Genomic DNA, 25,763 nt, shown 5'->3' on the forward strand with positions numbered 1-25,763 from the left:
TCCCAGAGGTCCCAGTACCTTGGGTGACTGAGGAAGAAGGATTGCTTGGGCCTGGGTCGAGGCTGCAGTGAACTGTGATTGCACCACTCTACTCCAGCCTGGGTGACAGAGTGAGGCCCTGTCTCCAAAAAAATATAAAAGTATCCTTACCTTTTAAAAATCATATACTGACATATTAAAAAATGAAATATGCCACCTGGGGTTTGCTTTAGTATCACTGCGAGTTGAGGTAAGGTGAGTGGGTAGGTGGGAGTAAAAGACACAAGATTGTCTGTGAGAAGAGTTGAAGTAGATACGGGTATGTGTGGATTCATCTTACTGTTCTCTCTACTTGAAATTCTTTGTGTGTTTGTTTTTGGAGTCTCGCCCTGTCGCCTAGGTTGGAGTGCAGTGGCATGATCTTGGCTCACTGCAACCTCCGCTTCCCAGGTTGAAGCAATTCTCCTGCCTCAGCCTCCCGAGCAGCTGGGATTACAGTGCACGCCACCAGGTCCGGCTTTTTTTTTTTTTTTTTTTTTTTTTTTTTTGTATTTTCAGTAGTAGAGACAGGGTTTCTCTGTGTTGGCAGACTGGTCTCGAACTCCTGACCTCAAGTGATCTGCTCACCTTGGCCTCCCAAATTGCTGGGATTACAGGCGTGAGTCATCGCGCCCAGCCGAAATTCTTTATAACACAAAGTTGAAAATATATAAATCCAATCTAAATACATACTTTTAAGATAAAAAAGCATATAACAGGATCCTGGTAACCAAAGGAATAAACTAAAATGTTAAAATGTTTGCTCATTACAAAGAGAAGCAACACTGTACCTAAATCTAGTATCTTATCAACTTATTACTAAGAAACAAGGATACCATAATACAAACATCCCACTTACCATGAGATCCAAACTGATGGTGAGAGGGCAGAGGATTGTGAACCCAAGTAACAGTGACTATGAAGTCTCTCACATCACACGAATTTAATAAAAAACACTTTGGGCCGGGCGCGGTGGCTCACTCCTGTAATCCCAACACTTTGGGAGGCCGAGGTGGGTGGATCACCTGAGGTCAGGAGCTCAAGAACAGCCTGGCCAACATGGTGAAACTCTGTCTCTACTAAAAATACAAAAATTAGCCAGGTGTGGTAGTGGATGCTTGTAGTTTCAGCTACTCGGGAGGCTGAGGCAGGAGAATCGCTTGAACCCAGGAGATGGAAGTTGTAGTGAGCGGAGATTGCACCACTGCACCCCAGCCTGGGCAACAGAATGAGACTCCATCACACTCCCCTGCACCCTCCCCTCCCCAACAAAAAAAGAAAAAACACTCTGAGGGGATGATTCCAAAATTCACATTTCTACTTATTTGTAAGCATAGTTTTAAACAACTGGAGTCTTCTAAAATATATTCAGTTCTGTGTCCCAGCACTGTCATTTACAATTGCTTTTTTTTGCATCAAAGGACTAACTCACAGAGAAAGCTGCATGGCAGCACTCTGCAACAATAAAACCTGTGAAACTGGCCCAAACTTCTCACATTATTCAAACATTAAATCTTACTCATAGTCAAATGAAATGGTCACTGATAAATTTCTCCATTAAACTACCAAGTTCTCAAATTTGGTAGTAGCTTTAATGAAGCAGAAAGTGAAATACAGGCTGGGTACACTGGCTCACACCTATAATCCCAGAACTTTGGGAGGCCAAAGCAGGAGGATTGCTTGAGCCCAGGAGTTCGAGACCAGCCTAGGCAAAAAACACTTTTTGTAGAGACCTCATCTCTACAAAAAATTTAAAAATTAGCTGAGTGTGGTGACATGTACCCATGGTCCTAGCTACTTGGGAGGCTGAGGTGGGAGGATTGCTTGAGCCTGGGAGGTTAAAGCTGTTGTGGGTTATGATCGCACCACCGCACACAAGCCTGAGTGACAGAGCAAGGCCCTGTCTCAAAAAAAAGAAAAACAGTTTAATCTCCCTCTCACACCAATCACCTGCAACAGTTAACTATAGGCAGCAGTTTTTTAGCCACTAATTACTGTTCACTGATAAAATGATAATGGGCACTACATAAACCAGCAAATCTCTACAGCAGCTCTGTCCAACAGAACTTTCTGTGATGATGGAAATGTTCTACATCTCATGCTTTTCAATAGAGTAAATAGCATGTAGCCACATGGTAGCTACTGGATACTTGAAGTACTGCTAAGGAGACTAAAGAACTACATTTTAAATTTTACTTAACTTTAATTCATTTAAATAGCCATATGTGGCTAGTGACTACCATATGGGCATTACATAATGTACTATCCATTATGGTAGTCACTAGCCACATACGGAGCTCTAGAGTACCTAAGAGAAGAAACACATACACGCACATTTCACTTAATATCTAACTCACATTTATTAAAAATTGAAGATTACAGAAAAGCATAAGATTGGTGTCATTAAACAAGCTTAATTAACTTACCTTTGACTAATAAATGAAAGTATTTAATAACACTAAAGGAATTTTGAGAATAAGTTCTATTCCAACCTTAGAAATTAAAAACAAAAACAAAGCAGCTATTCTCCAAAGGAGAACGCAACCACAGATCTCCCTCTAGTGGCAAAAGATAAAGTTGCTGCTGAAAAGCTGAATTGCTCCTCCATACATAGAACTGCTCAGACATTTCTTTTATAAAATTTTAACTTAAGATTCTAAATCAACATATAAGGAAAATAGATCTATTTTTTGTCGACAAAAATTAGACCTACTGCCCAGTAATAGCATGGATTAAAAAAATTAGACAATTTTCATTTACTATGAATGCTAATCTCTCTAGAAATCTGATCTCTCCAGAAAAAAAAAGTTTTGCCAATGACATTTGGGTATCTGGGACTTTCACCAAATAAAAGTTTATAAAGCCATAACCAAACTGTGAGCAACAGAAAAGAGAGCAGTTCTCCTCTGTTGGTAAATATTCTGGGATAGAGCATGAAAGGAGCTGACTCAGAAGTATAAAGTAGTAAGCAGCAGTGAATGGGGTTTGTAACAACTCAGGGTACATCAAAAGAAACAATACATTATAAGAGTTCTTAACCAAAACAACACTTTTCATTCTGGTATTCAGTTTCAAAAGACAGCTCTGCCACATTGCCAGTTTTAATTACAACCATAAACACTCATTTAGATTTCACTATTGAACTACTTTCAAGTACAAGAAGGAACTCAAAATAGAAATGACTTATGATACAACTATTGTTATTCCCTCACAGCTTCAGGGAAAACAGGCTTTATATACACTGTAGTAAGTACAGAATGTACAGAAGACAGTTATATATACAAAAGTGCATTAATATAGTAATACATTTAGCAGTAATACAGGAAAAAAAAATCCTGGTTAACAATCTGATACATTACAGTATTTAAGACTACTTGAAGATTCTCCAAACCAGTCAACTTTCTACTTGCTTTGGTTATGATATTGCTGCTACATAACTAATCTTTGAAACTAAAAAGCAAAAACAAAAACAAAAACCCACAATTTGAAATTTTTATCCATCTGTGAATTGTTTTGCATATACTTGTTTATCATTAATAGACTTTGACAATAGTCCTTAAATTCCCAACACAAAGATTCAGAATAGATAATACTTATTGAGAGTACTCAAATAGGAAATTAAATGGATCCACTACAGGGACATTATCTGCTCCATTGCTAAAAGACTCAGCTAGATAACCTAACCACAAATGTCAATTTCAGTCTCAGTTTAAATCCAATAGGTCAGCTACTGTTAAAAGAGCCAGCAGCTTCACAAAACAAGTCATGGCTTCAGGCCACTGTTCCTTATTCAGTTGTTCAATTCAGAATAGTAAGAGTTAACTTGTTATTTATACATATAGTCTACAACTACCTTTACATAGTCAAAATGTATATGCATAATTAGAGCAAGTCTCCCCTTTTTCACCCCCATCCCTCACCACAAAAATGAACAGATTTTCACACAGGTTTTGTTGGACACAAAGACGCAACAAAGAAATCTGACAATTAAAAAAAAGTACTACATATAGAATTTAGAGAAGACCAAACAAGTTTTTCTGAGTTCGGTATGAGGGTCAAATTAAAATTTAATTTGCCATTATATGCTCTAGGTTAAAACACTAATTACCTTAATTTTAAAAATAACTGGAGGGAGAGCCAGAAAGAAATAATTTTAATGTTAAAAAAATAAGAAAATAAAATTTCAGTGAGTCAACTCAGATCTTCAGCAGTACCATGCAACTTCCTCACTCTTCATGGCCAGTTAGAAGAATTTTCAGAGTTCCTTCTAAGCCTTTTGGAATAAGTAAATTATTTTCCAAAGAAATAAGACCTAAGCATTATAAGTAGTTATGTTCCAGATACTATGCTAACAAAGATGCCTAGCTTAAAATATCTCAGATAGTTTTTATTCACTTAGCATAATTTTATTTTTAAGACAAAGTTTATCTTACTTTATCAGACTTAAAACGAATCCAAAGTTACCACAGTACATGTGTATACAAATACTTATTTCCTAACTAATAGTCCTTTCAGAATTAAATTCACTTCTAGTTCAGACATGTTGAATGAGTCAGTGCCCTCAACATCAACACTATTATTTGAATGCAACTGGGGATTTTCCTATTAATTGTCCCAAACTATAAACGGACTGTGAGTACCCTCCACCAATTCCAAACAAATGTTTTTCTTGGAGATAGAAGTGCTAAAAGTTCATTTGTTAAAGGAAAGAAGAGGAGTATGTTCCAGCTATTACACAAATGAATTCAAAGAATTCATAAAGAATCAACTTGCTACATAATCTCTGTCCTTGAAGTGCTTTTGCTTGTACCTTGAAAATTATCTTTCCAGATATTAAAAGTGCTCTGGTTTGAAGAAGTATCCTGGCATATGATCTTTTTCAGAGGAAAAAACATACATTAAGCCATACTTTAGATAACTTTCAAGGCTCTTCAATGATCTAGCTAGGCTGAAAATAAAGTCACGCAAATGAAATTTAAGATTTGAAGGTTTTTGTTTTTATACTCTATTAGCATTGATTGGTTCAATTTAATGACTTTGCTTACTGATACCCAATTCCATGGGCATTATGCAAAACAAATTACAACATTTGGATTGTTTTTGAGTTTTGAAAAGCCTGATATTGACAAAAAGTACAGAGTTCACCACCTTTAAGGCACATGAGGCTATACAGAGTAAGCCACAAACAAAAAGTCTCTGCTGGAGAACCCAGAAACAAACAAGACTTCTATACTGGTTGTGTACTAACATTTCTAGCTAAAATATGAAGGCATTTGCTATATTTTATAATTTTTAAAGCTCATCAGAATCTGGATACCTCTATATAGTAGTTTCCTGTAATTCTTCCTTTTTGAGAGGATTTAGCACTTTCAAAAGTTAAATAAAATGAGAAGTTCACCCAATCTATAATGAGTCATTATTTTATAAGTCAGTTTCTGAGATTAATTCAGCAATATCTAATTCACTCAAGGGACAGAGGAACTGGACAAAACTGCCATAGCCTAACAAAAATGAGGTAAGTCTCATGAAAAAAAGTGTTATTTTATTCTAAGTTCTTGTTGGGAGAGAATGAACTAGCCCTTTATACCTCACTACACATTATAATACATCACCTTCCTTTAATTCAGTTGCAAAACTATAGAAAAATATTATATATGTCATTTTGTTAAATGCAAGTCTCATCCTTTAAAAAGCTGTGGTAGGAACTGAGATACTACTATAAGATCTCTAATAGAATGTTTCTGGATAAATCTGTGGGAAATTTATTACGCCCTCAGTTAACAAGGCTTATTTTCAAAGAGGAGACTTAAAATTTGCTCAGTTCTCTACAGATGAGAACCAATACTACAGCAAGTAAGTCTTGCCTTTTTATTAATTAATTGGTTAGTTTGGATTTGAATTTAAAAATAAATACTACTGAGTTGGATTGTTTTAAATTGAACTCAGAGATATACCATATTGAATAAATTATTACTTATTCCAAAAAAGAAATAGTTCAAACTTTGAATTATCTACACAAGACATTACAATGGAAAAAACATACAGCACATGAACAGAGACCTAAGAGCTTTTTATGTCTTTTTCTGCTAGTTTCTTTTTTGGGGGGACAGAGGACTATTAAATCTCCCTCTTCAATCACGAGCAAGCCTAAGTTATTTAATGATTTTCTTTTAATCAAACGAAATATTTTCAATCTCCTTCAACCCAACTTTATTACTATCTCTAACGTATAGTACTATAATGACAGTTCATCTGGATTTACACAAAATTTCATGATGCACTTCTATAAACATTCAAACCTTTACAAACTTTAAAAATCAACTTTGTGGCACTTTGGTAAACTTATTTAACAGTGACTCAAGTTAAATTGAAAGTAGTAAGACTATGATTATTGGGAAAGTAGGGGAATTGGTCTTAAATTACATCATGACCTTGTTTAGGGTTTTCTTTTACTGATCCCTGTTAAGTAAATAGTTTCCAAGTATTTGACAGATACATGGTGCTCTATGGTCTCCAAAAGTGGCCTGTTTTCCTTGAAGAATAGGTAAAGATGGCAGGCAATCATTCTGTGGCATTTTACTTTTCCTAAGAGCAGGTAGAGAATTTAGATACAGTTACTATGCTCTCCATTTGCTCCTCCTATACTTGGAAGGGAAAACAGTGAGGTTAAGTTGTTCCACCTCCACAGAGTATTCTGGTGTCTATCCCCAAGCTCTCTTTGGGTCCTCTAAGCTGGTTAGGAGAACCAAAGAGGGGGAGGGGGAAAGAAAGAAAGACTACTCCAATTGAAAACCATAGACACGTTTTATTTTAGTAAAAATTTCAAATTACGACTTTAGTAGTCTTTAAAAGGTTACAACCACACCATGGACTTTGGCAAAGCTGCAACGTATTAATTTTTATCCCCAGTTTCCATTCTTTAACCTTCAAGGAATGAAAATGAAATCAAAATTTTAAAATACATGATTATAAGCCTTTGTATCAACTGAGAATTAAGAATTTAAGTCATGAATCTTTTTCTTAATAAGCTACTTGACATAACAAAAAGCAAAAAAAAAAAAAACAGAAATTTTACTAACCTCTGTATTCTAGAGTTTGAAAAATATTGATTACAGCTCTTCCTACAGAATCACGGTCACCTTCAAAATGCTATCCACAATATAAAGAAAATTATGAAAGTCAGAAAGCAGCTTGATTGTCAGTAGTATCAGTTTCCATCTTCTTTAACCCATGTGAATGTTCAAGACATGTGGTAGAAGAAAAGGAATCACGCTATTTCTAATGTTCATGATAACAAACTCTCTAGGAAAACATTTAAAGAAACTCCATGATTTCACAGTTAAAATTAGAGCTCTATTAATAACCAACAAGCTAAGGTGTTTTCTATATCTCATTGCTCTGTATATTTCTAGCAATTTATAGAGAAGTTTAGCAGATCTATAAGGGTTTTCATCAGTTAATTTTCAACATTAACAAGGTCACATGCCAGAAGCTGTTATACCAAATATTTAAAAATTAGAGCTGTGCTGAAAAAAAAATGACCTACAATAAGAACTTGAGAGAGATACAGACTGACTTCCCACCTGAGACAATTTTACAGCCTAAAATTTCTGAAAGCAACAGAAAAGCAGAATTGCTTATTTTGCCTAATTACTTTCACCATTTAAATATTAATCAACATAGCATCAAGTCTAAAATTCAGCTACTAGTAACATTATTTCATCAGTAGTCATCACTTAACAAAAAAGGATTCTAAACTTATATAAAGTTAAAAACAAAAATAAATCTAACAGGAAAAAGATGAGGGCCTGTTCTTATACCTTTGAGTCAACAATGAATGAAAACAGAACTAAAACTAATGAAGGCACTATCGTAAACAGCAATCCACACCTTGCCCACCCCCACACCTCAGAAAAAATTTATACCAGGAATCAAGAATTATGCTATGGCCCTTTAGGAAAAGTAAACTAAGAAATTGTAACATTAAGAAGGGAACTAAATTATGATCTCTACACATGTATGTATACTGACATAATAAACTACTGTCAGCAGTACCTTGAAATCTTCTAAACTGTATAAGTGCTAGTCTTTGAAGAAGCCCACTTCGCCACCATAAACTTCAAACAGTCAAAACGTTTACCCAAAGTAGTGGTTCTTAAACTAGACTGTGCATCAGAATAACCCCGCACTTGTTAAGAAACAATGCTGGGCGCCTCCCTGTTGGTTTCTGATTCACTACGTCTGGGGGTGGGGCCCACAAGTATGCATTCCTAACAACTTCTCAGGTGATGCTGAAGCTGCAGGTCTTGGGACCACCTGTCAAGAACCACTGGCTTAAATTATTAATGGTACATCAGCACAGCCCTAACCAAAATTTTGGTCAAGATGCATGTAAACCAATAAGGATGGAGTATTTTAATGCTCACAAAGAATGCTAATAAATTCACCCTTACTACATCAAAACATCAACATCTGCTTCATGGTCTTCCTCAGTCACTTTCAAGGACAGCACCTCTTCGTTAAGGAAGAGCCCACTGAGCCTCTCCTTCCGGGCCTGCCTCTGCTCCTTCAGCTGCCTCTTGCGGAAGGCCTTCTGCTGTAACTTCCGCTGCTTGGATCGCTTCTGTCAAAATAAAAATTTCTAAATCAGTCTGGTTTAGTATTTGGCATATCCACCCCAAAACGTTTTGTGGATCAAATTCTCTATTTTCTAACTTTAAGAGATGTTCAAATCCTTCTGTAGTATGATCCTCATTCCAGTAAGTGAGCCACTGGCTTAGGCATAAAAATGATTAAGATTCCAATTTTGTGGTATTTGACCAGTGACTCTTCTGATTAGGAAGGGTTGAGAAAATCATTTTGGCTAGTGATGCATAATGAGTCACTTCAAAGACTTCTTTTTTAAATTCCATTAAGGTACATTGGTATAAATGCATAGTGAACACACAATTAATACTAGGGGACAATACTGAATACAAATGTAGAGAACATTGCCCAGGTCTCTAATACTTATGATTCTCAGGTGCCTTTCATCCAAAAACACTAGCAATCTTATAATGGCAGGTAAAAAAAATCATGCCTTTTTCGTAGTAGGCGAATACCATCTTAAAAACCCATCAGAAACTCAGTGGGTACTCCCATCCTTGTTACTGGTGAACTGATACTAAAAAGGAATGACCACATATCTAGGGAAATTCCTTAGCAACTAACAAAGTGGGCTATGTTTCTGCTACTTCCCTAAGAACCAGGGAAAGAATCACTGTGTATCTTCAAGTCACCACTTGGTCACCAAAGAGAGAGATTCTCTTATCATCTTTAAACTGGCTCCAGATTCTTGTCACTGCAAGGAATCAAACTCCCCTGCTAAGCCACAGGACCATTCTAAATATACTTATACCTTCTTTTTTTTTTTTTTTTTTTTTTAAGTGCCCAACAATATTATACAGAACTTTCTCAACTGTGAAAAGAGTAGACAGAAATTAGAGAAAGTATTAGATTTTTAAATTAGCTAAGAAGAAACATTTAAGATTAAAACATTAAGAAAACATTTAACACACACAAAAGACATACACAACATTCTTAGGAGCTAATAGACAGCAACATCAGCAACATAGTGAGATTCGCTCAGTAGTGAGTTGCAGTCAATATTGCAATCTTGAGAATAACTCATTATTTCCACCAATTTATCTTACTTAAAACATACACAAAAATCAGGTAAGATTGAATGCAATATGGTTGTGGGTCAAAACAGCATTTCAAAGCACTCAGCCAAGAGTGCTTTGTTCAACAGCAGAGCATCCTGCTTGTTCAATTAAGACCAAAACCCACAGGCATCTAGACAGCAGGATCATTTTAACTCTTCAAGAAATTTATATGAAGGAGTACTAATGTTAATATTGAAAGGTAAAGTTTTGTATTGATTAGACGTTTTACTTTTGAATCCCGAATCCGCTCTGCTGCACTTGCAGACAGGTTGCTGTCACTGTGTGCTCGACTCATGTTGGCACTGGAGTTTGAAGCAGAGTTTCCAACACTGGACCCACTGCTGCTTGCAGAACTGACCATGCTGGCACTGCTGCTGCTGGCGCTGGCACTGGCACCGCTCACTCCACTGGTGCTTGCACAACTAAAGTTGCTTCTCTTCCAGGCCTCTCTTGCAGGCCGTTGGCGAGGGCTATGCTCCTTGATATAGTTTCTGACCTTGGGAAGCACAACCACAAACTGGTTAGTGTTGCACCTTGATGTTCTACCTTCAAAACGCTGGGGGGAAAATAATATTGTACTTAATCTAAAAGACTGTCAAAAGTGCTGCAGATGCATATATAAGGTAGAATAGAAAGGCTAAATTTAGAAATAAGTACTAGAAAAATGAACAATGTTCAGAATTCTAGAAAACATGTTATAGATCTGGATTTTAAAAGCACATAAAATATAATCAGTAAATGGAAGGCTACTCGCCTTCAGAAATTTAGGACTGTAAAAAAATAGTACTCAAAATACAAACTAACAATAAAATAAAATAGATGAGATTAGGCAGTTGTTAAAGGTCTCCATTTAAGATAATTTAAGTAAGCTGCTGATTTTATATAAGATGAGAGTGTTTCCTAAATCTTAGCTAGGGGCCAACGATACCTGTCTTCAAATGCAAGACATCAATTTATCATACTAATGAAAAATTTGCTGGAATGTAGAAAATTATAGTATGTCTGCTGGGAGAAATACTGAAATGAGAGAAATTTTTCATAAATAATGATAAATGCAAAACAAAGAAACAAATCCAAAGTAGAACGTAAGAACATTAAGTATTCATTCAACTACATACCAGAGAAAAAGAACAGCAAAAATTGTATTCAGAAGATACCAGAGGCCAGGCGCAGTGGCTCACGCCTGTAATCCCAGCACTTTGGGAGGCTGAGGCAGGTGGATCACGAGGTCAGGAGTTCAAGATCAGCCTGGTCAAGATGGTGAAACCCCATCTCTACTAAAAATACAAAAATTAGCCGGGTGCGGTGGCAGGTGCCTGTAATCCCAGCTACTCGGGAGGCTGAGGCAGGAGAATCGCTTGAACCTGGGCAGTGGAGGTTGCAGTGAGCCGAGATATCGCCACTGCACTCCAGAGTGAGACTCCGTCTCAAAAATAAATAAATAAATAAATAAGTGGGGGAAGAAGAAGATACCAGAGATGCAGATTTCAGAACAGCAGAGGGAAAATTCACTAGGTTTCACCCTAGCCTGGCTCAATTATTACAGCATAAAACTACTCAAATCCCTCAGCTCAGATATTTACCAAAGAATAGCTCTCATTAATTAGTATTTTGTCGATTAGTCTCCTGTAAACTGAGTTAGAATAAATCTATACCTTAACCTAACCACCTCATAAGTGGTAACATTACATTTCAAATCCTATACAACTGAAAAGCAGGTTCTAGATTCACACTGATCCCAGAAAGGTACTGGCAGGTGAGATGTACATAAAACCTCTTAAATCAATGTGCCATCATTTTTTCTAATATTACCTTTCACCGCAGTGATTTTGGCCTTAATTATCTACGTATTTACATATGATTATTTTAGTCTACATTTTATAAGATGGTATTTTTAATAGGTAAATAATCTGTATTTTCTTTACATACCTGCTTCAGTTTTTCATCTGTGAGACAGTTAAGTTCAATAATAAACTCACTGTCTGTAGGGGAGATTTGAGCAGAAGGATCAATGATCTTAATAATATCAAGTTGCTCCCGAAGACCCATCTCAGTACTCACTTTCCGACTCAGATACTCAATATATTCCACCTATGTGATGAAAAAATTACAAGTAAGATCATTGCTAAAACTTCTGATCCTTCATTATGTAAATTATAATGTGTTTACATATGAGAAGCACTTAAGGTTTTATTTGTTCCCTGAAAAACAGTTAAAGCTCAAATTCAGATTTACTAAGCAATCCACATTTCCCCAGTAGCTTCAAACAGGCAATAAACTGAGCTTTACCTAGTCTCCACATAAAAGCTTTTAATTAAGAATGTTAAGATCTTTACCTGCTCATCATTTGTCATTGCACTCCAAGGAAGTTCATCTAAATTCCGGTGCTTGTTTTTCTTTTTAGGAAGCAGGCAAGGTGAACTTGGAATACTGGGTATGACATCAGAAAGTACATCACTCCCACTGGCAATGTCACTGCCTGGTAACTTTATAAAAATAAGGAGGGTGTGGGGAGGGAAAGCAAAATTGTTTCAGACTACATTTTAAGTACTACCGTATATTTTCCACATCGATTAAAAGTTACTTTATGAGATTGACATGCTGCGGGCTATGCTAAGAGGGCTTCCTTAAAAGTTCCTTTAATATAAGACTAATGGCAGCCGGGCATGGTGGCTCATGCCTGTAATCCCAGCACTTTGGGAGGCCGAGGCAGGGGGATCACCTGAGGTCAGGAGTTTGACACCAGCCTGTCCAACATGGTGAAACCCGGTCTCTACTAAAAATACAAAGATTAGTCGGGTATGGTGGCATGTGCCTGTAGTCCCAGCTACTCGGGACACTGAGGCAGGAGAATCTCTTGAACCCGGGAGGTGGAAGTTGCAGTGAGCCGAGATCGTGCCACTGCACTACTCCAGCCTGGGAGACAGTCAGACTCAGTCTCAAAAAAAAAAAAAAAAAAAAAAGACTAATGGCAAATACAGAATCACAGGACATTAATTCTGATCCATGCCTATTTTATACAAAGCAGCAACATAAATATATAAATATATATTCTTTGCATATAGTTATTCAATGAAAGATGTTTTTGAAAAGCTTAGACTCGTAATCAAGACTTATTAAAATGGTAACCGAAGAGTCAATCATCATTAAAGTTTTTAATGTATAAAGAGAATATGACTAGGGCCTCCACACTGTAATGAATAAGAAGTACTGGTATCCATCTGGGGAGACCTGAATGATGTGCCACTAACTGGCTTTTTGCCAGAGACTGTGCTAAACATACTGTCAATATAAAGACAAATACATCTTGGTCCTTGTCCTCAAGTCTGTATCAGTGACCTCAAGACAATTAAAATAAATTAAGGCTAGGCAAAGTAGCTCATGCCTGTAACCTCAGCACTTTGTGAGGCAGAGGCAGGAGGACTGCTTGAGCCCAGGAGTTCAAGACCAGCCTAGGCAATGTGGCGAGACCCCGTCTCTCTAAAAATAATAATAATAATAATAATAATCATGCCTGTAATTCCAGCACTTTGCAAGGCTGAGGCGGGAGGATTGCTTGGGCCCAGGAGTTCAAGACCAGCCTGTCCAACATAGTGAGACCTCATCTCTATTTAAAAAAAAAGAAAAAAAAAAAAAAAAGGAAAGGAAAAAAATTAGCTGGGTGTGGTGGCACATGCCTGTAGTCTAAGGTGGAAGGATCGCTTGAACCTGGGAGGTTGAGGCTGCAATGAGACATGTTTGTGCCACTGCATACCAGCCTGGACGACAGAGTGAGACTCGGTCTCAAAAAATAAATAATAAAATAATTTTAAATATGCTGTTAATATAAAGCAGAACACTTTTAAGAACCAGAAGTATTATAAGAGAAAAATTAGAAAACATCATAGAAGACAAAGTGTAGACAAAGGAGAAATAAAAGCAAGCCTAACATACAGAAAATAAAATCAATTTAAGACAAACAGCAAAAATATGTGCTATAATTTTATATATATTTATGTATATTTTTGCACATGTGCATATACTCATGTAACCACCACCATGACCAAGATAATAAATATATCCATTACCTCCAAAAGTTAGAATGGATTTAATTTTAAATAAATGTATTTAAGTCATTCATCAAAAAAGTAAAGTCTTTTCTTCTACAAGGAGCACATGACAATTTTCAAACATACTGGCTTCATTTTTACAAGGTATAAAACAGCACCTTTTTGTTGTGTTTTGGTTCTATAGAGCTTGCAACTGTATCTGAACTCTGGATGATTTCTAGGCTTATGCAGTTACCAAAAAAGTGAAGAGCTACTTTCGTCATGAAGACTATTGCGATCACATGTATTTGAACTCCTACTTTGTACACAGCAGTATAATAGGTACAGGGGATTCAAAGGAGTGTTAAGTCCCTACACAAAAATTTTACTTGGGAAAGTAATAAATAACACAGACATACAATTATACAACACAGCACATGATGAATGCTAGGTTTCAGACCACACGTCATCAATGGAAATATCTAGCAGTGGGTTGAAGCTGCAGGATTAAAGTTTGGGAGAGTTGCAATGGACTGCAGGCAGGCACTGGGGAATCAATCACAAAGAAATAAATGAAACCACAAAGATAGGAGTCAATCACTATGCAAAAGATGACTATGATGTTTAAAATGAAATTGTCTAAGACAGAGGCCATTCTTTCCACATCCCCATAAGTAGCTACTACTCTTAAAAACTACATTTTCACTATGACAGTTATTGACAAGTCCAAGTACATAAGTGACTACCAACAATCTGTATAACTTATTTTAAAATCTCATTAACGGCTGGGCGCAGTGGCTTACGCCTGTAATCCCAGCACTTTGAGAGGCGGAGGTGGGTGGAACACCTGAGGTCAGGAGTTCGAGACCAGCCTGGTCAACATGGCAAAACTCCATCTCTATTAAAAATACAAAAATTAGCTGGGTGTGATGGTGCGCACCTGTTATCCCAGCTACTCAGAAGGCTGAAGTAGGAGTATCATTTGAACCCGGGAGGCAGAGGTTGCAGTGAGCCAAGATCGTGCCACTGCACTCCAGTGTGGGAGAGAGAGCGATCATCTCAAAAAAACAAACAAAAAAAAACACATAAAATCTCATTAACTAACACTGCTTGAACTGTTCACCCTTCACCCTAATTGTTATCTAGGTGGTGTTATGAAAGGATGATTGCTGAATGCACATATGAATGCCATCTCTTTTTCAGCCTGTAATTGCAAAAAAGAAAATGCTTTGCTATTTTCCCTTTGACTTCAAATCTCCCTGTGGCCCCTAAAAAAAAAAAAAAATTAGACACTTCTTATCAGACAAAAGGCCTCCCCTCCCCTACATCAAGCTCCTTTGATAAATGAGGTAAATGAAAGAACTCTTGAAATACCTGTATTTTCAAAATATAAGAAAAAAATTCACCTAAATCTTGGAGAATATCTGCTAGGCACTTAAATTTGTACCTTTACTTCTGTCTATGCATTTGTTGGGGAGGGAGGGGTGTAAAAAAGCTAATTAGTGGTACCTTGGCCATTTTTTCAGGGATAAGTAAAAAGATCCCAGAGTTCAAATCCCAGCTCCACTGCTCACTAGCAGAGACCTTGCATAGGTTAGTTTATTTCTTTGAGCCTCAGAGTTAGCAGTAAAATGTGGTCAATATCATCAATCTCAAAGGATTGTTTAGTGGTTTAAATGTGGTAACATGCCTGGCACACAGGCAACCCTCAATAAAGAGATGTACTTTTCTTTTTCCATCCCTTGCCATGGTTTTGGACCCTTAAAAAAGTAGCACAATCTCTCAGAGAATGTCACATGTTGCTAAAGTGCTTGGGTTAATTTCACATGGTAGTGTTTCAGAATGATAGGGGAAAAAGGAAAAGACATTCAGGTAAGGAGAATAATTTAGTAAAGTCATAGATGGAAAAAAACATAGTATGAGGTGACATATATCCTAGATATCATGTAATCATATGTCAGTAAGATTAACAGAGAAAATCAGTGCTAGGGATTTAAAAGTTCAACAGAAGAACCAGAAACTGTCATATGATATGTAGAAGTAGGCCGATAACATTTTCTAAGAAGTAACTTGATGAAACTGGTCTTTAGGGAAGATCAGCTAGAAAGCACTATGGGGACAAAATAGAGTGAGGAAAGACTAGAATTACATAGGAAGCTCTTGTAATCTAGGCGTGGATGAAAATAAGCAAAAATGGAAAGAAAAATGGGAATAGATAGGACAAATGTAACATGAAAATTTACAAAGCTGGGCGCAGTGGCTCACACCTGTAATCCCAGCACTCTGGGGAGCCGAGGCGGACAGACCACGAGGTCAGGAGTTCGAGACCAGTCTGGCCAATATGGTGAAACTCCGTCTCAATCAAAAATACAAAAATTAGCCAGGTGTGGTGGCATGCGCCTATAGTCCAAGCTACTCAGGAGGCTGAAGCAGGAGCTTCGCTCGAACCCAGGAGGCAGAGGTTGCAGTGAGCCAAGATCGCACCACTGCACTCCAGTTGAGGGCAACAGAGTAAGATTACATCAAAAAAAAAAAAAAAAAAAGAAAGAAAGAAAGAAAGAAAGAAAGAAAGACAGAAAGAAAGAAAGAAAGAAAAACAATTTACAAAGCTGTTTGATAACTGAATGGATAAGGTAATAAAGTGTCTCATGTTAAGACCAGAAAAAATTTGGTGACATTTCAGGTCACACAACCCACCCAGAGTGATACACTTAAAGACCGCAATTTTCATAGCAAGGTAACTGAAAGGATGTTACAGATCTTCTAGTCCAACATCCTCATTTTATATAAAAGAAAAAAATGATGTCTGGGAGGGTCATACAACTAGTGGCAGAATCCAAAGTAGGACACCAATCTAATGCTTTCAACTATGCTAAACAGTTTTGCCTGTCTGGCAAGTTTGTAATAAGAGAGGAATACAATTTGGGATATAAAGGGTTTGTAGTGATAATGGGAGAAGCAAGCACAAGTGTCCTCTGGACAGACAATAATAATTTTTTACTAAGTTGTAAGACATGTCACTAAGCAGAGTCTATTTTTTTCCATGGAAACATTGTAATTGGAAGTTGCAACACTGCACCAAGGACTCAGCATCAAATAATGGGTTAGTATTAAATATTAAGGTCATCTAAGTGGAAATGTCAAGTAGACAATTGGAGATACGAGATTAGACTAGCGGTTGTATCGGAGAATTGTATGGGCTCCTGTATATTTATTAGACCAGCAATTTTCCATTTTATAACTGATACTATATTTCAGAATAAATGCTTACTAACTCCCAGCCCATATTTTTCATGGGCAATATTTGGCATATTTATATTATGATCAGTAATTGTGAAACACAGGGAGACTTAAATCTCTGCCATATTTTCTGCAGAATGCAGCAGAATTTTATGAGTAAGCTCATTTCTGTAACAGCTGATGTGTAATTTCAGATTGCACCTCTAGGTTTCAAGTGTGACAGCTGATTATTCACTGTTTAAATTTTCTAAGCTTTCCTGCTCAAAAACAGAAATAATTTCTCAGACTCTAAGACTAGTCAAATATATCCTTAATAACAAAAGGACTGAAAGCAAAGAAAATTATCAGCAAAGCAAAATGCAAAGATGCTAATTCATTCTAAGGTTAAAATCTCATCTTACTAAGTAGTGAGCATATTTCTTCCCAGAGAATCCGTAAATCATTTATATTTACTTTAGTAGTAACTGAAACATCTGTTAAAAAGAAAGATTTAAACAGATGTAGTTTTTAATCATAACAGAAGTAATACAAATTTTTTAACTATAGTAAATGAATTTAATCCATATTAATCCTAACATGTAATTTGTAATTATCTTCTTGGATAATTTACTGCTCATCATTATGAAATCCCACAAATATAAAGATTTAAAGACAGCACTTTAAATCTTTCAGCATATTTAAATAGCAGATATCCATGGTAACAGAGTATCCATACTCCAATTTCACAAGTGGGAAAACACATTACTAAGGCAGGTATGATTTTTGTTCTGACATCATAGTCACTCATGTACATTAACGGTGAATGGCTGGGGACGGTTTTCCACTCTAACTACTCGCAACATAAGTGAAGGAGCCAGCAATTAAAATTTAAAAATGTCTGCCACCTTGTAACATTATGGATGATAACTCTAAAGAAATCACATAAAATAAGCAGAAAAAATATTTCTTAGAATTATCAGGACTCTAACTGACTTACGCTTTACTAAGAATTGTTGCAGTCTGATTTTAAATACAAAGTCTGCACTAAAAAAAAAAAAAAAGTTGGGGGTTGGGAGAGAGAGAGAGAGACACTGGCTGAGCACGGTGGCTCACCACTTTGGGAGGCCAAAGTGGAAGGATCGCTTGAGCCCAGGAATTCAAGACCAGCCTAGGCACCAAAGTGAGACCCTGTCTCTACAAAAAAACAAACAAAAAAAATTAGCTGGTTTGTTGTGGTGCCCACCTGTGGTCCCAGCTACTGAGGAGGCTGAGGCAGGAGGACTGCTTGAGCCCAGGAGGTCAATTCTGCAGTGACCCATTTTTGCATCACTGCACTCCAGCCTGGGTGACAGAGCGAGGCCTTGTCTCAAAAAAAAAAACCAAACCAAAACAAAAAAAAAAACAAAAAAACACTGAAAAATTCATTATGAATATCATGAAAAAGTTTATATCTTAAATGAGAAAATCTTATTAAAAAATTTTAACCAGAAGAGGAAAAACTTCCTATCTCCTTATGAGGACAGTATTACCTGGACACCAAAGCTAGACAAAGACACAACTGAGAAAGAAAACTGCAGACCAATATCCCTTATGAATACAGATGCAAAATTCCTTAACAAAATACTAAAAAACCACATTGAGAAGCAGACTGAACTTCTCCCCTAAGATTAGGAAAAAGACAAGGATGCTCACTTTCACCATTTCTATTAAACACTGTACAGAAGATCTAGTTAGGGCAACTAAGCAAGAATTGAAAGGCATCCAGATGAGGAAAAAAGAAGGAAAACTATCTCTATTCATAGATGACATGATCTTAAATATAGAAAATGATAAATAATCCACACAGGGGAAAAAATTATTAAAGCTAACAGATGACTTCAGCAAAGTTGGCACGATACAAAATCAATATACAAACACCAATTGTATTTTTATATATACACTAGCAATGAACAATCTGAAAATAAAATTAAGAAAACAATGCCATTTATAACAGCATCAAAAAGAATATAATATTTAGGAATTCAACCAAGAGAGTGTAAGACTTAGACATTGAAAACTACAAAACATCACTGAAATAAAGAAGCCCTAAATAAATAAGATATTCCATCCCATATTAATTGGAATATTTAATATTGTTAAGATGGCAATACTCCCCAAAGCAATCTACAGATTCAATGTGATCTCTATCAAAATTCCAACTACACTTTTTTGAAAAATGGGCAACCTGATCCTAAAACTCATACGGAATTGCAAGGACCCCAAATAGCTCTGTTGCCCAGGCTAGAGTGCAATGGCACAATCTCAGCTCACTGCAACCTCCACCTTCAGGGCTCAAGCGATCCTCCAACCTCAGCCTCCTGAGTAGCTGAGACCACATGTGCACACCACCATGCCTGGCAAATGTTTGCATTTTTTTTTTTTAAAGACATGGGGTTTTGCCACGTTGCCCAGGCTCGTTTTGAACTCCTGGGCTCAAGCTATCTACCTACCTCAGTTTATCAAAGTGCTAGGATTACAGATGTGAGCCTAAACAATCTTTATAATGAACAACAAAGTGGGAGAACTAACACATCTCAATTTCAAAACTTACTGAAAAGCTATAATAACTAAACAGTGTGGTACTAGCTTAAGGATAGACACATACATCAATGGAATAGAATTCAGAGTCCAAAAATAAACCCACACATCTATGATTAATTCATTTTCAAAAGGGTGCCAAGATGATTCAATGAGGAAAGAATAATTTTTGCAACAAATGGTGCTGGGACAACTGGATACCCCCATACAAAATAAAAAATTTGGGAGCCAGGTGCAATGGTGCATGCCTATAGTCCCAGATACTCAGGAGGATGAGGTGAGAGGATTGCTTGAGCCCAAAAATTCGAGACCAGCATGGACAACATAGTGAGACTCCGTTCTTAAAAAAAGAAAGAATGAGCCTGTAATCCCAGCACTTTGGGAGGCCAAGGCAGGCGGATCGCCTGAGGTCAGGAGTTCAAGACGAGCCCGGCCAACATGGTGAAACCCTGTCTCTACTAACAATACAAAAATTAGCCGGGCTTGGTGGTGGGCGTCTGTAATCACAGCTACTCGGGAGGCTAAGGCAGGAGAATGGCTTGAGCTCAGGAGGCAGAGGGTGCAGTGAGCTGAGATTGCATCACTGCACTCCAGCCTGGGCAACTGAGCTGAACAGGACTCTATCTCAAAAAACAAGACACATACACATACAAAAAAGAAAGAATGAATCTGGACTCCTATCTTACACATCATATACAAAAAATAACTCAAAATGGATCAAGACCTACATGTAAGAACTAAAACTCTAAAAGTCTGGGAAGGAAACAGATGAAAATCTTCCTCATCTTGGATTACACAACGGTTTTTAAAATATGATATTATAAGTACAGCAAAAAAAAGATAAATTAGACTTCATTAAAATTAAAAACTTTGGTGTCAAAGGACACTATCAAGTGAATAAATACTAACAAGCAAAAAGACAACCCGCAGAATAAAAACATCTTCGCAAATCATATATCTGATAAGGGTCTAGTAGCCAGCATATAGAAAGAACTCTTACAATGCAACCATAAAAAGTAAAATAACACAATTTTAAAAGGGGCAAGGTATCTGAATAGATATTTCTCCAAAGAGGACACACAAATGGCCAAAAAGCACATGAAAAGATGCTCAAAACCATAATGAAACACCAATTTATACCCAGTAGGATGGCTATAAACAAAAAGACAAGGCCAAGTGTGGACAAGGACGTGGTGAAATGGGAACTTTCATACGTTGCTGGTGGAAAAGTAAAATGGTGTAGTCACTCTGGAAAACATGTTAGCAGTTCCTCAAAAAGTTAAATATCAAGTGATCATATGATCCAGCAATTCCACTCCTAGGGGTATATCCAAGAGAATTAAAAATATAAATCCACATAGAAACTTGTACCTGAATGTTCACAGCAGTATTATTTATAACAGCCAAAAAGCAGAAACAACCCAAAGTTCATCAGCCAATGAATGGATGAACAAAACGTGGTAGTGTACATCTACAAAATGGAATATTAGTCATAGAAAGGAATGAAGTGCTGTTATATGGTACAACATGGATGAGCCTTGAAAACATTATGCCAAATGAAAGATTAGCCAGACGCAAAAGGCCACATATTCATCCATTTATATGAAATATCTACAAAAGCAAATCTATAGGGAAATTAGATTAGTAGTCGCCAGGTGATAAGGGGGAGGGGAGAATTGGGACTATGTGCTAATGGGTATAAGATTTCTTTTGGGGGTGACAGAAATGCCCTGGAATTACATAGTGGTGATGGCTGCACAACACTGTGAGTATATTAATAACTACTGAACTATACATTTCAAAATGATGAAAATGGTGAATTTCACCTCAAATTTTTAAACAGTTTTAAACATTTTTAACCCAAATAATATGAAAAACAAAAATGGAAGGGTTGTGAATTACTTTTTTTCTTAAAAAAAAAAAAATCTCATCTTTTCAGTGTAGCATCATTTATAACAACAAAAAACTGAAACAAACTGAAATAGCCATAATTAGGAAATGGATTAAGTAAATTATGATCCAGTTATGGAAAAGAATGAGATGTGTTAGCTGAAAAAAAAGCACAGGACCAAACAGTGGATGAAGTATAATCCCATGTGTTTTTAACAGTATGCAAACATACTTGAATCTGCATAAGCTCCTAACAGTGGTAACCATAGTAGAGTGGGACTTGGAGACTTTTTAAATTTGGTGCCATTCTGTATTATTTGAAAGCTGTTTGAAATTACAATATTCAATTCCTCTTTTGGAATAAAACTTCAAGTATTCAGATAGCTTTCAAACGTAGCAGGCATTCGAGTTTATCTAGCAAATAAAATCTTTGCTGTAGGCAGGGAAAACATCTTTAAATGTATCGTTTTTACAATCAGAATATGGATGTTGTAATAACACAATCTAAATTTTCTGACAAACTGCACTCATTATAAGGCAGCATTTTCAAACAATTTACCACAAAGCCGTTTTACATGGTATATATGCCACAAGAAAAAAGTGTCAGGCGAAAAACATGTCTACATACAAACAGAATACAAAATGAGAAATTACATATTTCTGATGACAGAACCAAAAATCATGTATTTATGGTAATAACAGTTTATGATATTAGATACATAATGTGACTGATATGTGTCCTATAAGGACACAAAACCTATTTATTATAGGGTAGGAAGCATAAATTTGCTTGGATTCATGCATAGAAAGGTACTGATGATATATAATAATGGTAATATTACACAAGTATTAAATAACATAAAAATCTACAAAAGGAGATCTACAGCATCTAAAAGGTACATTAGCAAAAATAAAGATATCCCATCAAATTCTTAACTTTAAAACACGTTGTAAGAGAATTTCCAGGACTGGATAAACAGTAGAGAAATTTACTTTGAAGTAGAGATGAAAATATCAAAAGAGAAGTTTATAGTTCTACTTCTATAGTAATGAGGACAAGAAAAGGACAAAAAAACTTACCTGCCATTCAAACTCGCTATCTGACCAATCCCAGTAAGTGCTAATAGAAGAAGAGACATCGCTGCAGACACTCCCTTCAGGAAATAAATCAAAAGAAGTGAAGTCCTGATCATCTAACAGGGAATAGCAATCATCTTGATCTCCAACAGACACAGATGAAAACAGCTCCTCACTGCCTTCTGAGCTGGCAACACTTGTTCCACAAGAAGTTAGGTTCCACCTTCAAAAACACAACACAAAAGAAATCACAAGAACTACAGAATCCACACAATGTTAAGATATAATTAACAGGACATATTTATAACATTTATAAGGAATGTGAGGGTTTTTTTTTTTTGTATTTTTAAAAGAACCCTTACCTTTTAAGGAAATATACTAAAATATTTATGAATGATATATGTCTAGGAATTACCTCAAAATAAGGCAGGGGTTGGGGAGTGGATAGAGGTACAGATGAAGCATGATGCCATATATGAATAAATGTTGAAGCTGGGTGACAGGAACATGGGGTACATCACACTTTTCTCTCTACTTTTGTAGCTGCCTGAAAATTTTTGTAGTACACTATTTTAAAAGAAAGTAGTATTTAAATTAGGACTAAAGTAAAATCTTCATCCACAAACAAAACATACAGCATAGTGGTTAAGAATCAGACAGTTCAAATTCTTGCTCTGTCACTTCCTAGCTAATTGATTTTAAGCAAATAACACTCTCTCCAAGTCTGTGTCCCAATGGAGGTACTGTGATGATCACATGAGAATGAATACAGAGCACTTGCAGCACACATAAAAAGTGCCCAATATATGACAGCTTTTATTATTGTTAAAGGAAGAGTGGGGCCATTGCAGGGCAGAGAAAAGCACCAACAAGCATCTACACAGGTAGATGTTCAAGAAGTGTTTGTTATATTTAAGTAACTTTTCCATATTAATGCTGTACAGGCTCATTGCAAAGATGTTGGAAAGAAAGGAATGAATAATAAAATGATCAATAATTCCATTATCCAGCAGTAACTAATCTATAATATTTTGGTAGTTTATTTTTATGTGCATACATATTTTTTACAGAATCAGCAACCATTCTGTGTATATATATTTTAGTATATTGCTTTTTTCATTTAACATTAATATGCTAAATATTTTCCTAAGTATATTACTTAAAACCATTTTAATGCCTATATAATATTCCATTGTATTAAATGTATCATAATTTATTTAACTTTATTCCCCCAATAATAGATACATAAGTTGTTTCTAATTTTTTAATATTAGAAATAATACTGAGATGAGCCTTGTTTATAATTATTTATCAAAATATATTATCTCAGGACACAGCTGCTTGAAAGCTAAGTACTGAGTCAAAGAATATGAACACTTCTAAGGATCAATTTAGTCAACACCTTTCTGAAAGGCTGCATCAATTTATACTCCCCAAGGCAGTATATAAAAGTGCTCATTTCACCACAATCTTAACAGCACTAAAATTGCTAAAAAATTTTTTTACCTATCTTATAGGACAGAAACTTTTTGTTTTTATGAGACAGGGACTCACTTTTGTCATTGAGGCTGGAGTGCAGTGGCACAAACACAGCTCACTGCAGCCTCAAACTCCCAGGCTCAAGTGATTCTCCCATCTCAGCCTCCCAAGTAGCTGGGACCACAGGTGCAACACGTCTGTCTAATTTTTGTATTTTTTGTAGAGATGGGGTTTTGCCATGTTGCCAAGGCTTGTCTCAAACTCCTGAGCTCAAGCCATCCATCCACCCCAGCCTCCCAAAGTGCTGGAATTACAGGCGTGAGCCACTGCACTGGCACAGAAACATTTTTATATCAAGTTTTATTTATTTAATTACTAGCAAGATCAAATTTTTAAATATTTATTAGCTATTCTGCTATGGTGTTTTCCTATGTGTTAATATTTTCATTACTAATTTTGTAAGAGTTATTTATGCATTAAGGATATTAACATTTTGTCTACAGTATTTATTGTAGGGTTTTTTGGTTGGATTTTTTTTTTTGGTCTTGAAATTTATCAATCTGTTTTCTTTTGTAAATTTCCACTAGTTTTATACTATTAATAAGACAATTTTCATTGCTTTGCCAGTAGCATAGGGAATTAATCCTTAAGATAATGATTTAGTATTTCCAGTACTAACAAGCTCCTGAAGTAACGACTTCCTTATGAAAAGTCTGTTATTTACCTATTATTAGGTCGTGTCTCATCCTTCATTAAATCTACTGTTTCTCAAATTACGCACTTCATTTTTTTAACTTCCTCCATTTTGTATGGTTAATCTTTTAGAAGTTCTTGATTTACATACAAAATTTGGACAATCTGAAAAACTTTATGGTACCTTTTCTTTTGAATTGAAGGTAGAGCATTTTAAAACACTGAAACACACATACACACAAACTATTATAATTCAGTAAATAGAAAATGGATATCAATAAATTTTTACAGATAGTAAAAAAAAATAAAATTCATCTAAGAATCCTAGAATACCTTGTAATATTACTTTCATCACATGCTTGCTAGGTGAACAGTATCCTCATTTTAGAAAAATTTTTAATTAACCAAATTATCCCAGGTCTTGCAATAAAAGTTATGAAGAGGAATCACACCCTGCTTTGAGACCAGTCTGGGTAACAAAGCGAGACACTGTCTCTACAAAAAATTTTAAAATGAGCTGAGCAAGGTGGCACATGTCTGTATTCCCAGCTACTCTCAGGAGGCTGAAGCAGGAGGTTCACCGGAGCCCAGGAGTCTGTGCTTACAGCAAGCTGATCCTGCCACAGTACTTCAATCTGAGCGACAGAGCAAGGCCTTGTCTCAAAACAAAACAAAAATACATTCTGGACACAGTTAACCCTATCTACATTATGTCCTGAGCAAACTATTTTTCTCTTATGTCTTCGAATTACATGTGATTTTTTTCCCTTTATTCATTCACTCATTCAACAAACATTTAGTCAGTATCTTCTATGTACCAAGTAATATGTTCAGTGCTAGGAAAAACTGTTAGATAATTGTTTTTAATTAGAATTTCTTTTTAGCTTCTAAAAATTCTGTAGAAATGTGTTTCTCTCCATGAGTAATAATGACATTCCTTAAAAAAAAAAAAAAAAAAAATGCCATATTTAGTAATCTAACCATTAGATCACTGCCAAAGGAGTCAGGAATTTGCTTCATTTTGTGCTCTTACCCTTGGGCAAAGTCAGTGTGTTTCTCAGTTTTTCAGATTTGTAAC

At 36.1% G+C, this 25,763-nt stretch overlaps 1 protein-coding gene across 2 annotated transcripts in view; it reads right to left on the bottom strand.

The window, feature by feature from the left end:
* Nucleotides 1-2,353: 2,353 nt before the first annotated feature.
* The window catches only part of FAM199X (family with sequence similarity 199, X-linked), a 29,638-nt gene continuing 6,228 nt past the window's right edge, over nt 2,354-25,763 (bottom strand). Inside the window, exons 2-6 of one of the 2 annotated variants that reach the window (XM_007992444.3) lie at nt 22,517-22,736; nt 12,059-12,208; nt 11,652-11,813; nt 9,952-10,218; nt 2,354-8,641 (exon numbers count right to left, since the gene is read on the bottom strand). In XM_007992444.3, the coding sequence (XP_007990635.1) occupies nt 8,471-8,641; nt 9,952-10,218; nt 11,652-11,813; nt 12,059-12,208; nt 22,517-22,736 (970 nt within the window). In that variant the 3' untranslated portion in view covers nt 2,354-8,470. The remainder of the gene's footprint in view (nt 8,642-9,951; nt 10,219-11,651; nt 11,814-12,058; nt 12,209-22,516; nt 22,737-25,763) is intronic. The other variant, XM_007992445.3, reaches the window with a different exon arrangement.

This window comes from Chlorocebus sabaeus, chromosome X (assembly GCF_047675955.1).
Source record: "Chlorocebus sabaeus isolate Y175 chromosome X, mChlSab1.0.hap1, whole genome shotgun sequence".
Classification (NCBI taxonomy): Eukaryota; Metazoa; Chordata; class Mammalia; order Primates; family Cercopithecidae; genus Chlorocebus; species Chlorocebus sabaeus.